The sequence below is a fragment of the Neoarius graeffei genome, chromosome 7, assembly GCF_027579695.1.
Source record: "Neoarius graeffei isolate fNeoGra1 chromosome 7, fNeoGra1.pri, whole genome shotgun sequence".
In the NCBI taxonomy this organism is placed as follows: Eukaryota; Metazoa; Chordata; class Actinopteri; order Siluriformes; family Ariidae; genus Neoarius; species Neoarius graeffei.
This window is the reverse complement of record NC_083575.1, coordinates 8,137,196-8,151,726: the sequence shown is the minus strand read 5'-3', so window position 1 is coordinate 8,151,726 and position 14,531 is coordinate 8,137,196. Positions and strand designations below refer to the sequence as shown.

The following is a 14,531-nucleotide window of genomic DNA, read 5'->3' as shown; positions in this document are numbered from 1 at the left end:
AAGGGGCTGTCCGTACAGCTGGCCTTTGGATAATTGGTGGCAAGAGAAAAGTGAGCAGCATCATTCACCAGTGTGTAACCTGTAGAAGGCTTAGAGCCCCACTTACAATTCAAAAGATGGCCAGTCTTCCAGCAGATCGTCTCTCGACAGAAGCTCCCTTTACAAATGTCGGGCTTGATGTGTTTGGCCCTTGGAGCGTCTCTTCACGTAGAACAAGAGGAGGCCTTTCACACAGTAAACGGTGGGCTGTAATCTTTACGTGTATGAGCGTAAGAGCAGTTCATATTGAAGTCATAGAATCCCTTGACACATCCAGCTTCATCAACGCGCGAAGGCGCTTTCTTGCTGTGCGCGGTCCAGTCAAACACATCCGCTCAGACCATGGCACCAACTTTGTTGGTGCCTGCAAGGAGTTGAAGGTACCCTCAAATATTGACGACATAACTGTGAAAACTTACCTGTCAGGCCAAGGTTGTTCTTGGACCTTTAACCCTCCGCACGCTTCCCATTTTGGCGGTACATGGGAAAGAATGATTGGTCTTGCAAGGAGAATTTTGTATTCCATGTTCCTTCAGCTGAAGGACAAACTTACCCATGAGGTGCTGGTGACTTTCATGGCAGAAGTGGCAGCCATTATCAATGGCAGGCCTCTTGTTCCTGTGACAACTGACTCTAAAGACCCATTTATACTCACTCCAGCTGCTCTTCTCACTCAAAAAGTAAACATCCTTTCTGCTCCTACCAGAGAGTTTGGAGTTTCAGACCTCTACAAGCACCAGTGGCGGCAGGTCCAGCACCTGTCCAACACCTTCTGGGACAGGTGGCGAAAGCAATACCTCCCAACACTACAAGCACGCAAGAAGTGGCAGTTCACTCATCCAAACATCAATCCAGGAAGTGTTGTTCTCCTCAAAGACAGTCAAGTACCAAGAAATGAATGGCCTCTTGGACTGGTAACACAGACCTTTCCTAGCGAAGACGGGAAGGTGAGAAAGGTTGAGGTCAAGGTCACAAGGACAGGGGTTACCAAACTCTTTCTTAGGCCTGTTTGTGAGATAGTACTTCTCTTCCCCCCCAGAGGCCCAGTGAAATAGACTGTCTAGGATTTATTTAGTGGCCTGTATTCATGCCAGGCGGGGAGTGTTTTGTTACAATTGTTAAATCAGCGTTTTGTATATTTTATTTGGAATAGGAAATTACCTGCAACATGTCAGGTGACTTAAACCAGGAAGTAAAAAGAAGGGCAGGGCTCAAAGCCATTGTTTGTCATTTTTCCAATCCTTTTGAATCTGCCTGCATCTTATGCCCTTTGATAGCATCGTTGGTGTGTATTGATTTGTTTCATTGTTATTGATGATTGTAGATGTTTTTGTGACAATTTTGAGTTTGGGAAGTTTTATGAAGAAAGTCTCTCGAGTTGTTACAGTTACTGTGTCTACTTAGCTAGGACTGTTGTTAAAGTTCATATGAGAGAATAAATACAATAAATATGAGTAAATAGTGGATATGTTAAAATACATTAAAATACAGTGGTTTACATGAACATAATTGATAAATAAGCCATAAATATATAAAAGGTAGCGGTTAAAAAGAAAAAGGAATTTAGTTCATTTAAAAGTCAGTATATTTACATTGTGTGAATGTGTAAGCATAAAAGAGAGCGTTTCATTTGTACTCATTATCCCTTTTGTGTGTTTTAGTTTTACTTACTCATTATGCCTTTTGTGTGCTTTAGTTTTACTCTTTCTTACGTCATTAAACCTGTGGATAATGGACAACTGTCTCCAGAGTCGTGATGTCAGGAAGGAGTTTGTCTAACTGCCAAGGTGTATCACAGCACATATACTGAGGGCAGCATACCTAGACTTTTCTTAAATATTTCTCGAGCCAGTGCCTGTATCACTCTTTCTACTTTTCTCCCTCGATTATTCAGTACTATGAAATCTTTCAATGCACATGAATCTCCTTCAGTGCAGCGGTCCAAGGCAGCAGATGAGGAGATGATGATGAGAGCACGCTGGGCGAGGGATGAATATAAGCGCCAGTCCATCCGAGCAATGGAAAAAGGCCATTTCAAGCAGCATATACCTGTAAGCAGGAGACACAGTGCAATCAGAATCAAGCCATCGGACAAACCACTGGATAAAGTCCCACCTTGTGGGAAAGAACGTCCTCGGCCCAGCCTCCAGCCTGCAGATCCTCCACTGTACCGCCGAAGGCAGAGCCGCAGATCCAGCAGCACTCCAACACAGCCACTCGTTGATAGGTGAGTTTACTTTAAACCATGCAAATTACTTTTTTTGGAAATGGTATTCATGAATTGAATCTAATGGTTAATCTAAACCCGCTAACTCTGCCTCTCATGGTAAGGTTAACCACTGATAACTTTCCATCATCGGGATTAAAAAAAAAAACATAATTGCAAAAGGTTCTGGTTAGTAATCAAGTATCAGGAGAGCTGGACGATACCAAGCTGTTAATAAGACAAAAAAAAAAGTAATAATAAAAATAAAAACTTGTAATATTTCCGAAAAACCACTAGGCATAAACTCTTCTGTTCTGCCTTGAAGACTTTCTCATGCTACAGCTTTGTTTGACTGTTCCTGGAGACTCCTTCCATAAACATAAATGTTCAAAATATGTCTCCTCACAGAGCACTTTGCCATAACAATTATGATTTTTTTTATTATTATTTCTAACTCAGAAAATATTCGTAATCTGTTTATTGAACTTCATTTATTTTCGTAAACTGTTAATGTAAGCCAAAGTAAAATGTTCCACTAGATTTACAAAAAGTTTGCTGATTTACTTTGTACTCATAGACACAGCTCATTTGAATGGGGTGACGCCCACAAAACTCCATAAAAGGTCATGTGTACAGGCAGCTGGAAGCACAAAATGAACAATCAGGGTAAGGATAAAGCCTAAAAAGCAGAAGCAAATTTTATTTTGACACAGTTTTATGGCAATAAAAATATTTATTTTACAATGATCTTTATTCATATTAATTTATTAATTTAGGTGTGTATTGGCTCATTTTTTTTTATATATATTCTTTATTTAATGTAAACAATATGAAATGACCAGGTTTGGATAATGGCGTGTAATTGTAATAAAAACAAGCCATTTAAAAGTAGACGGCCTTTCGATTTCATAAACTCAGTGAAATTTAGTTCCCTCTGAAATTTGGTCATTGTGATGTATGTTTATTTCTGTAATATCTAAAAAAAAAAAAAAAAAGGCCATTCTGTGGCTGGGAAGTTATTTCATTTGAAGGGATTCCTGAGCAAATAATGTGCATGAAATCCCTTGCTTCACACAGTCAAGCAGACAGAGGAAGTCCATGTGCACATGCACAGATTTCCCCTTCATCTTCATCTTTTGGGTTTTACGGCAGCTGGCATTGTGTCGCATTACTGCCATCTACAGGTTTACCTTGGACCGTGCACTGACAGTTCTATCATTCTGTCGCTAAACGAACAGCTGATCACACCGAGGTGCTCGCTGACCGCCAATATTTATTAGATTGGTCCTGCATTTCCTTTCCTTCGCAACATAACCTCTCACTTTCCATTACTGTAGTTGGTCTTTCATGTTTCATTCTCACACTTGTGTCCTCCATTGTTCACTCCTGTATCAAATTTGTATCCCACAGTGCCTTGTGTGAATGGGGAAAGCCCACCACATGATGCATGACGTAGTATCTTGTATTGCATCATGGTGAAGCAGGGAAAAATAGCAGAGAATTTAGGGCCACGTGGTTCTAAATTCATTAATTGTTCTATTTTTAAAAAAAACTAATAAAATTGGAATTCTGTGATTCGAATTCAGTAGCTTTCGGTCCACTAAACAAAAAATAATTGGGTCTCAGGGAAAATTCTTTTTATGACCTACACTTGAAAAATCTGAAAGGCAGTCTACCTTGAAACTGGATGGAATGTTCCAGATATAAAAGTACAGTCTTCTTCTTCTTTTGGCTACTCCCGATTAGGGGTCGCCACAGCGGATCTTTCATCTCCATTGCTCCCTGTCTTCCGCATCCTTCTCTACCACACCTGCCACTTTCATGTCCTCTCTCACCACATCCATGTATCTCCTCTTTGGCCTTCCTCGTTTTTGTTTGCCTGGCAGCTCCATCCTCAGCATTCTCCATTCCAACATGCTCTGCATCTCTTCTCAGGATGTGCCCATACCATCTCAGTCTCATCTCTCTTAGCTTCATTCCCAAGCTCTCCACATGTGCTGTCCCTCTGATGTGCTCATTCCTTATCCTGTCCAACCTTGTCACTCCCATTGCAAACCTTAACATCCTCAACTCCGCCACCTCCAACTTTGCCTCCTGTCTCTTCGTTAAGGGTATGGTCTCCAATCCATACATCACAGCTGGTCTCACTACTGACTTGTACATCTTGCCTTTCACTTTTGCTGGGACTTTCCAATCACAAATGACTCCCAAAATCCTTCTCCAACTGCTCCACCCTGCCTGCACTCTCTTTCTCACCTCACTATTGCAGCCCCCATTTTCCTGCACAGTTGACCCCAAGTACTTGAATTCACCAACTTTCTTTACGTCTACTCCTTGCATCTTCACTACACTCTCATCCCCATTTTCATTGATGCACATGTATTCTGTTTTGCTACTGCTCGCCTTCATTCCTCTTCGTTCCAATGCATACCTCCATCTCTCCAAACCCAACTCAACCTCCTTTCTACTTTCACCACATATCACTATCATCCGCAAACATCATGTTCCATGGTGACTCTTGCCTCACTTCATCCGTCAAGCTATCCATCACTATGGCGAACAAAAAAGGACTCAAAGCAGATCCTTGATGGAGTCCCACCTTCACCTTGAATCATTCAGTCGTTCCAACTGCACACCTCACTGCTGTTTCACTGTTCTCATACTGTACATGTCTTGCACCACTCTAATATACTTCTCATTCACTCCACTCTTTCTCATACAATACCATAACTTATCTTTCGGCACTCTATCGTATGCCTTCTCCAGGTCTACAAACACACAATGTAGCTTTCTCTGGCCTTCTCTGTACTTCTCTATTAACATTCTAAAAGCAAAAATTGCATCCGACGTGCTCTTCCTTGGCATAAACCCGTACTGCTGTTCACAGATTGCTACCGCTCTTCTCAATCTCGCCTCCAATACCCTTTCCCATAGCTTCATGGTGTGGCTCATCAATTTTATTCCTCTGTAATAACTACAGCTCTGTACATCTCCCTTATTCTTGTATATTGGGACTAGCACACTCTTTCTCCCTTCATTTGGCATTTTCTCATTTTCTAGGATCTTATTAAACAATCTCGTTAGGAACTCCACAGCCATCTCACCCAAACATCTCCAAGCCTCAATCCAGATACCATCTGGTCCAACTGCTTTCCCAGTCTTCATTCTTTTCATGGCTGCCCTCACCTCATCCTTACTAACCAACTCTACTTCCTGATTTGCTGTCTCCAACGAATCTGACCTTTTCTCTCTTGGACTCTCCTCATTTAATAAATCCTGAAAGTACTCTTTCCACCTTCTTAATACACAGTCTTTGTTTGTCAGCACATTTCTATTTGCATCTTTCATCACTCTTACCTGCTGTACATCTCTCGCTTCCTTGTTTCTCTGCCTAACTACAACCCCGATTCCAAAAAAGTTGGGACAAAGTACAAATTGTAAATAAAAACGGAATGCAATAATTTACAAATCTCATCTCATCTCATTTCATTATCTCTAGCCGCTTTATCCTTCTACAGGGTCGCAGGCAAGCTGGAGCCTATCCCAGCTGACTACGGGCGAAAGGCGGGGTACACCCTGGACAAGTCGCCAGGTCATCACAGGGCTGACACATAGACACAGACAACCATTCACACTCACATTCACATCTACGGTCAATTTAGAGTCACCAGTTAACCTAACCTGCATGTCTTTGGACTGTGGGGGAAACCGGAGCACCCGGAGGAAACCCACGCGGACACGGGGAGAACATGCAAACTCCACACAGGAAGGCCCTCGCTGGCCTCCGGGCTCGAACCCAGGACCTTCTTGCTGTGAGGCGACAGCGCTAACCACTACACCACCGTGCCGCCCAATTTACAAATCTCAAACTGATATTGTATTCACAATAGAACATGGACAACATATCAATAGTGCTGTCAAGCGATTAAAATATTTAATCGCGATTAATGTCGCGACTGTCATAGTTAACTCGCGATTAATTGCAATTTAATCGCACATTTTTGTCACATGAAAAACCATTGTAATTCTCTTATCAGCATAGTGAATGGGCTTGCTTTGTACCAATTTTTTTTTTTTTAATTGCAGAGCATAACACGTCTTGTCACAGCCACTGACATCCATAACTTCCATATTAGATGAGAAAACCAAGGGATGAAAAATAAAGTGCATATCACTGTGAAAATAAAGTGTTTTATTTTACTCTTCATTAGTTTCTTTTGAAGAGAAGTATTTGCCATAAAAGAAGAAAAAAACAGATAACAAAAATAAAAACATTCATCATACGTTCAAAAACGTTCATCATAGTGTGGCACTGTATTATCTAATTCTCACTGCTTATAACTCTACACCTCCCCGGTGGAGATGAGCTGGGAAACTGAAGACTGAAGGAACAGTATTGAAAAGTATTTTTCCAGTCTCACCTGTGAAAGGTAATCCCATGTGATCTCCTTTGGACGGTAAACCTGTTGGTACAGTTAAACGCAGCACATGAATGAGGCATCTTTATTCTCGGCTACTGTCTAGACGCTATACCAGAGGCGGTTGAAGAATCTCCACTTTGCCCCATCCAATATGGCGCTGAGGATGTTTATATGTCTGTGCCTTTCTCCATCACTCACACGTACTCTTATTGAAGCAGCGCGCGACAAGCCTCAACAGGAACTACGGGTGACTCGCAGGGCCAAATTAGAATTTACGTTAACAGCACTATTTTTTTTAATCGCGTTAAATTGAGATCGCGTTAATGCGTTATTATCGCGTTAACTTTGACAGCACTACATGTCAAATGTCGAAAGTGAGACATTTTGAAATTTCATGCCAAATATTGGCTCATTTGAAATTTCATGACAGCAACGCATCTCAAAAAAGTTGGGACAGGGGCAATAAGAGGCTGGAAAAGTTAAAGGTACAAAAAAGGAACAGCTGGAGGACCAAATTGCAACTCATTAGGTCAATTGGCAATAGGTCATTAACATGACTGGGTATAAAAAGAGCATCTTGGAGTGGCAGTGGCTCTCAGAAGTAAAGATGGGATGAGGATCACCAATCCCCCTAATTCTGTGCCGACAAATAGTGGAGCAATATCAGAAAGGAGTTCGACAGTGTAAAATTGCAAAGAGTTTGAACATATCATCTACAGTGCATAATATCATCAAAAGATTCAGAGAATCTGGAAGAATCTCTGTGCGTAAGGGTCAAGGCCGGAAAACCATACTGGGTGCCCATGATCTTCGGGCCCTGAGACGGCACTGCATCACATACAGGCATGCTTCTGTATTGGAAATCACAAAATGGGCTCAGGAATATTTCCAGAGAACATTATCTGTGAACACAATTCACCGTGCCATCCGCTGTTGCCAGCTAAAACTCTATAGTTCAAAGAAGAAGCCGTATCTAAACATGATCCAGAAGCGCAGACGTCTTCTCTGGGCCAAGGCTCATTTAAAATGGACTGTGGCAAAGTGGAAAACTGTTCTGTCGTCAGATGAATCAAAATATGAAGTTCTTTATGGAAATCAAGGACGCCGTGTCATTCGGACTAAAGAGGAGAAGGACGACCCAAGTTGTTATCAGCGCTCAGTTCAGAAGCCTGCATCTCTGATGGTATGGGGTTGCATTAGTGCGTGTGGCATGGGCAGCTTACACATCTGGAAAGACACCATCAATGCTGAAAGGTATATCCAGGTTCTAGAGCAACATATGCTCCCATCCAGACGACGTCTCTTTCAGGGAAGACCTTGCATTTTCCAACATGATAATGCCAAACCACATACTGCATCAATTACAGCATCATGGCTGCGTAGAAGAAGGGTCCGGGTACTGAACTGGCCAGCCTGCAGTCCAGACCTTTCACCAATAGAAAACATTTGGCGCATCATAAAACAGAAGATGCGACAAAAAAGACCTAAGACAGTTGAGCAACTAGAATCCTACATTAGACAAGAATGGGTTAACATTCCTATCCCTAAACTTGAGCAACTTGTCTCCTCAGTCCCCAGACGTTTACAGACTGTTGTAAAGAGAAAAGGGGATGTCTCACAGTGGGAAACATGGCCTTGTCCCAACTTTTTTGAGATTTGTTGTCATGAAACTTAATCACCTAATTTTTCTCTTTAAATGATACATTTTCTCAGTTTAAACATTTGATATGTCATCTATGTTCTATTCTGAATAAAATATGGAATTTTGAAACTTCCACATCATTGCATTCCGTTTTTATTGACAATTTGTGCTTTGTCCCAACTTTTTTTGGAATCGGGGTTGTAGTCTGTACAGGTCTCTCTCTCCTTCTTTAGTCTCCAGTCTTGCGTACAACTCCTGGTATGCATCTGCTTTCACCTTCGCTACCACTCTTTTTGCCTTCTGTCTCATCTCTCTGTATAACCACCTGCTTTCCTCGTCTCTCTGATCGTCCCAATTCTTCTTTGCTAGGCTCTTCTCTTTTATAATTTCCTGCACTTCTTTGTTCCACCACCATGTCTCCTTATCTTCCTTCTTCCTTCCCGATGACCACCCTAGCACCTTCCTTGCTGCCTCTCTTACTAGTCCAGCAGTAGTATTCCAATCTTCTGGCACACTTCCATGACCACTCAATGCTTGTCTCATTTCTTCCCTAAACTCCTTCTGATGTTCAACCTCTTTTAGTTTCCGCCACTGAATCTTTGGCTCCACTATTTCACGCTTTCTCTTTTTCACTTTCAAGCTCATCCTGCACACGACCACTTGATGTTGTTTAGCTACACTCTCCCCTGCCATCACTTTACAGTCTCCAATCTCCTTCAGGTTACCCCTTCTGCAGAGTATGTAGTCCACCTGTGTGGTTCTTCCTCCGCTCTTAAACGTCACCCTGTGCTGCTCTTTCTTCTCGAAGTATGTATTGACTATTGCCAAATTTGCCCTCTTTGAAAAATCAACCACCATTTGCCCTTCCACATTTCTCTCTCACACCATATCTGCCCATCACATCCTCATCTCCTCTGTTTCCCTCACCAACATGTCCATTGAAATCTGCTCCTATCAGCACGCGCTCCTCCCTCAGTATACTTTACCACTTCATCCATCTTTTCCCAGAAAGACTCTTTCTCTTCATTCTCACATCCAACCTGTGGGGTGTATGCGCACACAACATTGATTACCACTCCTTGAATCTCCAACTTCATGCCTAGCACTCTATCTGACACCCTCTTCACATCAATCACACTGTTGACCAACTCTCCCCTCAAAACAATACCAATACCATTTCTCTTTCCATCGACTCCATAATAAAACAACTTGCATCCATCTCCAATGTTCTTGGCCTTGCTTCCTTTCCACCTTGTCTCCCGCACACACAATGTCCAACTTCCTTCTTTCCATCATACCTGCTAACTCTCTCACTCTGCCAGTCAATGTTCCCACATTCAGTGTTCCTACCCTCAATTCTAAGCTCCGTCCCTTCCATCTTTCACACTCTCTCCTAATACGCCTCCCTCTTCTCTTTCTCCTTCTCCGTTTTGGCTCAACAATAGCACACTTTCTACCGGCACGCTGTTGACCAACAGTAACAGAGGCGGTCGTTGTTAACCCAGGCCCCGACCGATCCCGTCTGGTATTTCTCTCTTCATTCTGCATGTTAGATTTGGTACAGTTTTACTCCGGATGCCCGTCCTGATGCAACCCTCTCCAATTTATCCGGGCTTGGGTCCGGCACCAAGAGTACGCTTATGCACCCCCAGTGGCTGGATTCCAGATATAAAAGTGCAGTAATCTATTTAAATTATATGATTTGAAGTCAATCAATGTGTTTTCTTCTTATGTGTAAAGTTCCACACCCTCAGGAGCACAAGTAGGACACTCACGTTTTTTTTTTTTTTTTCTTGAACTGACAAGATTTTCATAAATACCGAATTTCTTCTCTAAATACAGTACCTGTATGAGCAATTTATGATTAAATACGAATAAAACAATGACATCACACTTTTCCATTCAGAGGGCAGTCCCTCGACTTAAAGTGCATATCACAGGTAAATTCAGGAGCGAGATCAATGTAATTCTCCTATTTTTATATTAAACTTTGGTAAAATATCTGTCACACTTTGCATTTTGTGCAATTTTTTTACCTTGCACAGTACCAGAAAAATTCAGTTGAAATCAAGCCATTTGAGGCGAATTGGTCCGCCTCTGAAAAAACTTGGCATTTGGATTTCCTGGCAAACATGGATTTTCGTGATGTCGCATGCGGGACGCCTCCTTCTGAATCCTACGTCAGTGCTGGTTTGTTTATGAGAAAACGACCTGGTGGTTTTCTGCAAATTTCTTCATTATTGCGTAATTATTAAAATGGTTAACAGATGTATCGTAGGAGGGTGTAGCAACACCAATCTTGATGGGATTAGTACTCATCGCTTTCCAAAAGACCGGACAATGAGAGAGAAATGGGAGCGCTTGGTCTACACAGGCTGTGCACTGAAACCATGCAAAGCTCGCGCAGCCTGCTGGCGCTTCCGCAGGTAACGTCATGAACCTGGCTCCAGACTCCCTTGGGATTTTTCCAGACGTTTTTTTTTTATTTATTTTCTGCTGTAGATAGATGGCTTTGTGCAAAATTACCCTTCTGGATGAGCATGTAAAGGGACATACTTTCATATTAAAAAAAATCTAAATTGGTCCAGAATATGCACTTTAAAGCATTTTCTTATAGCTATGTTTTATTTTGAACAAAAAATTGATGACAAAGGAAAAGCGGTTCATTACAGCTCCGCCCATAACATACTAATTGGTTGACATGTTGGTTTGTTGTGCTTTAAAAGGTTTGGCGATGATGTAATGCTCAAATCTGAAACACTCAGGAAAAAAAGATTTATTTTTGACTTGACTAAACTTCATATTATGAAATCATGAATTACAGTTAGGTCCATAAATATTTGGACAGAGACAACATTTTTCTAATTTTGGTTCTGTACATTGCCACAATGAATTTTGAACAAAACAATTCAGATGCAGTTGAACTTCAGACTTTCAGCTTTAATTCAGTGGGTTGAACAAAATTGATTGCATAAAAATGTGAGGAACTAAAGCATTTTTTAAACACAATCCCTTCATTTCAGGGGCTCAAAAGTAATTGGACAAATTAAATAATTATAAATAAAATGTTCATTTCTAATACTTGGTTGAAAACCCTTTGTTGGCAATGACTGCCTGAAGTCTTGAACTCATGGGCATCACCAGACGCTGTGTTTCCTCCTTTTTAATGCTCTGCCAGGCCTTTACTGCAGCAGTTTTCAGTTGCTGTTTGTTTGTGGGCCTTTCTGTCTGAAGTTTAGTCTTTAACAAGTGAAATGCATGCTCAATTGGGTTGAGATCAGGTGACTGACTTGGCCATTCAAGAATATTCCACTTCTTTGCTTTAATAAACTCCTGGGTTGCTTTGGCTTTATGTTTTGGGTCATTGTCCATCTGTATTATGAAACGCCGACCAATCAGTTTGGCTGCATTTGGCTGGATTTGAGCACACAGTATGTCTCTGAATACCTCAGAATTCATCCGGCTGCTTCTGTCCTGTGTCACATCATCAATAAACACTAGTGACCCAGTGCCACTGGCAGCCATGCATGCCCAAGCCATCACACTGCCTCTGCTGTGTTTTACAGATGATGTGGTATGCTTTGGATCATGAGCTGTACCACGCCTTCACCATACTTTTTTTTTTTCCATCATTCTGGTAGAGGTTGATCTTGGTTTCATCTGTCCAAAGAATGTTCTTCCAGAACTGTGCTGGCTTTTTTAGATGTTTTTTAGCAAAGTCCAATCTTGCCTTTTTATTCTTGAGGCTTATGAGTGGCTTGCACCGTGCCATGAACCCTCTGTATTTACTTTTATGCAGTCTTCTCTTTCTGGTTTGGATATAATTTGGATATTGATACGCCTACCTCCTGGAGAGTGTTGTTCACTTGGTTGGCTGTTGTGAAGGGGTTTCTCTTCACCATGGAAATTATTCTGTGATCATCCACCACTGTTGTCGTCTGTGGGTGTCCAGGTCTTTTTGCATTGATAAGTTCACCAGTGCTTTCTTTCTTTCTCAGGATGTACCAAACTGTAGATTTTGCCACTCCTAATATTGTAGCAATTTCTCGGATGGGTTTTTTCTGTTTTCGCAGCTTAAGGATGGCTTGTTTCACCTGCATGGAGAGCTCCTTTGACCACATGTTTTCTTCACAGCAAAGTCTTCCAAATGCAAGCACCACACCTCAAATCAACTCCAGGCCTTTTATCTGCTTAATTGAGAATGACATAACGAAGGAATTGCCCACACCTGCCCATGAAATAGCCTTTGAGTCAATTGTCCAATTACTTTTGGTCCCTTTAAAAACAGGGTGGCACATGTTAAGGAGCTGAAACTCCTAAACCCTTCATCCAATTTTAATGTGGATAACGTCAAATGAAAGCTGAAAGTCGGGACTTTATGTCCATGTCCATTATATAACTATAACTTGAATATGTTTCAGTAAACAGGTAAAAAAACAAAATTTCTGTCAGTGTCCAAATATATATGGACCTAACTGTAGTTTTCTCCTCCTCTCTTACATTGTAGCCCTGCCTGGGTTCGTGCTCCCTGTTCCAGCTCAAGAGAATCAGTCATTCTGTGGTTCTCTGAGGACCAGAAGCCAAAGAGGGCTGGATATGAACGAACAAGCAAAACCATCGCCACGTGGTTTCATGGTAAACTAGGTCACAGATGTGACAAAGGCACAGTTTTCAGCAGGGAAAATCTGTGTTTTCATGGGTTTCGAGGAGGCAGAGTGGTGTAGGTGAGGCTCATTTTGGGTTTCAATCAAATACAGATAAAGGTATGGAGATGATGAGATATATATTAGACAGGATGCTAAATACACGCTAACCTTTTTGACCTTCTGCTCATGCTGTCACTCCTGAGCCACGAAAAGAGCCAAATGAAAGCCACCCGTTCCTGTTTGTAAACCGAGACCTCCTCATGGACAGTTGGAGAGCAGCTGTGGAGGTGTGCGTGTGTTCGCGAAATGACGGGATTCTTAAATAATTCAGCTCTTTCACTCAGCTAATTGCTGCCTAAGTCCTCCTGCTTTTGTCAAGTGCAGATGGCTCGTAGAGTGTGACTCTCGTTTAATCGACAATAAAGCTAATGAATGCACTCCTGAGTGTGTGAAATTCCATCAGAACGTGCAGCATCAACATCAAAGCACTCCTTTCTTACCTTGATCATGAGCCCTCGAGATAAGGACATACACACACCAAGATACACGAATCACCGAGTCGAGGGTTTGAGTTACACCAACACACCTGGTTCATGTGTTGGACATCGGAAACGAGGTAACTCGAGTCTTCACCATGATACACTCAAGGAAGAGATGACAAGATTATGGTGTGCAGAGATATTTTTGTGGAGATTTCGCCCTATGAGCACAGGATTTGGTTTTCAGGAAACCGTTACCCTAACCCAAGTTATCTGGAGTAAAATATATGTATTTAATTGCTTTTTTTTTTATCAGTTTGATGGATTGTGTATATTTAGTTCGGGCTTTTTTTTTTTTTCCCAGTGAAGGACGAACAAGCATCTCATCTCATTATCTCTAGCTGCTTTATCCTTCTACAGGGTTGCAGGCAAGCTGGAGCCTATCCCAGCTGACTACGGGCGAAAGGCGGGGTACACCCTGGACAAGTCGCCAGGGCTGACACATAGACACAGACAACCATTCACACTCACATTCACACCTACGGTCAATTTAGAGTCGCCAGTTAACCTAACCTGCATGTCTTTGGACTGTGGGGGAAACCGGAGCAGAGGGAGGAAACCCACGCGGACACGGGGAGAACATGCAAACTCCGCACAGAAAGGCCCTCGCCGGCCCCGGGGCTCGAACCTGGACCTTCTTGCTGTGAGGCGACAGCGCTAACCACTACACCACCGTGCCGCCCCATGAACAAGCATAATTTTTTAAAAATGTAATGTGGAATTAACCCAGTTTAGGGATTTTGAAGGAAAAATATCAATGTTTGAGTCATAAAAAGAGTAATAAAAAATTTCCCAAAGTAAATAGAAATTATTTATCACGGTTACCACTTACCTGGAAAATTCAGAAATCTATAGATTAGTTTTACAGCCATGTAGAACATTAGTAAATGTATTAATTATAATATAAGGAAGGTCCATTCAAAGTATAAAGTTGGATGATGTAATTCACCTTGCCTGACTCTCCTTTTTTTTTGTTTGTTTGCTTGTTTGTTTTAAATTCCATTTTTAATTTTGAAAATTTCCCCATTAAAATCTCAT

At 41.7% G+C, this 14,531-nt stretch overlaps 1 protein-coding gene across 1 annotated transcript in view; it reads left to right on the top strand.

Moving 5' to 3' along the window:
- Positions 1–14,531, top strand: part of sh2d4ba (SH2 domain containing 4Ba) — a 36,595-nt gene that overhangs the window by 15,192 nt on the left and 6,872 nt on the right. The window contains exons 7-8 of the mRNA XM_060924589.1: positions 1,972–2,266; positions 12,816–12,943. Of these exons, the coding sequence (XP_060780572.1) occupies positions 1,972–2,266; positions 12,816–12,943 (423 nt within the window). The remainder of the gene's footprint in view (positions 1–1,971; positions 2,267–12,815; positions 12,944–14,531) is intronic.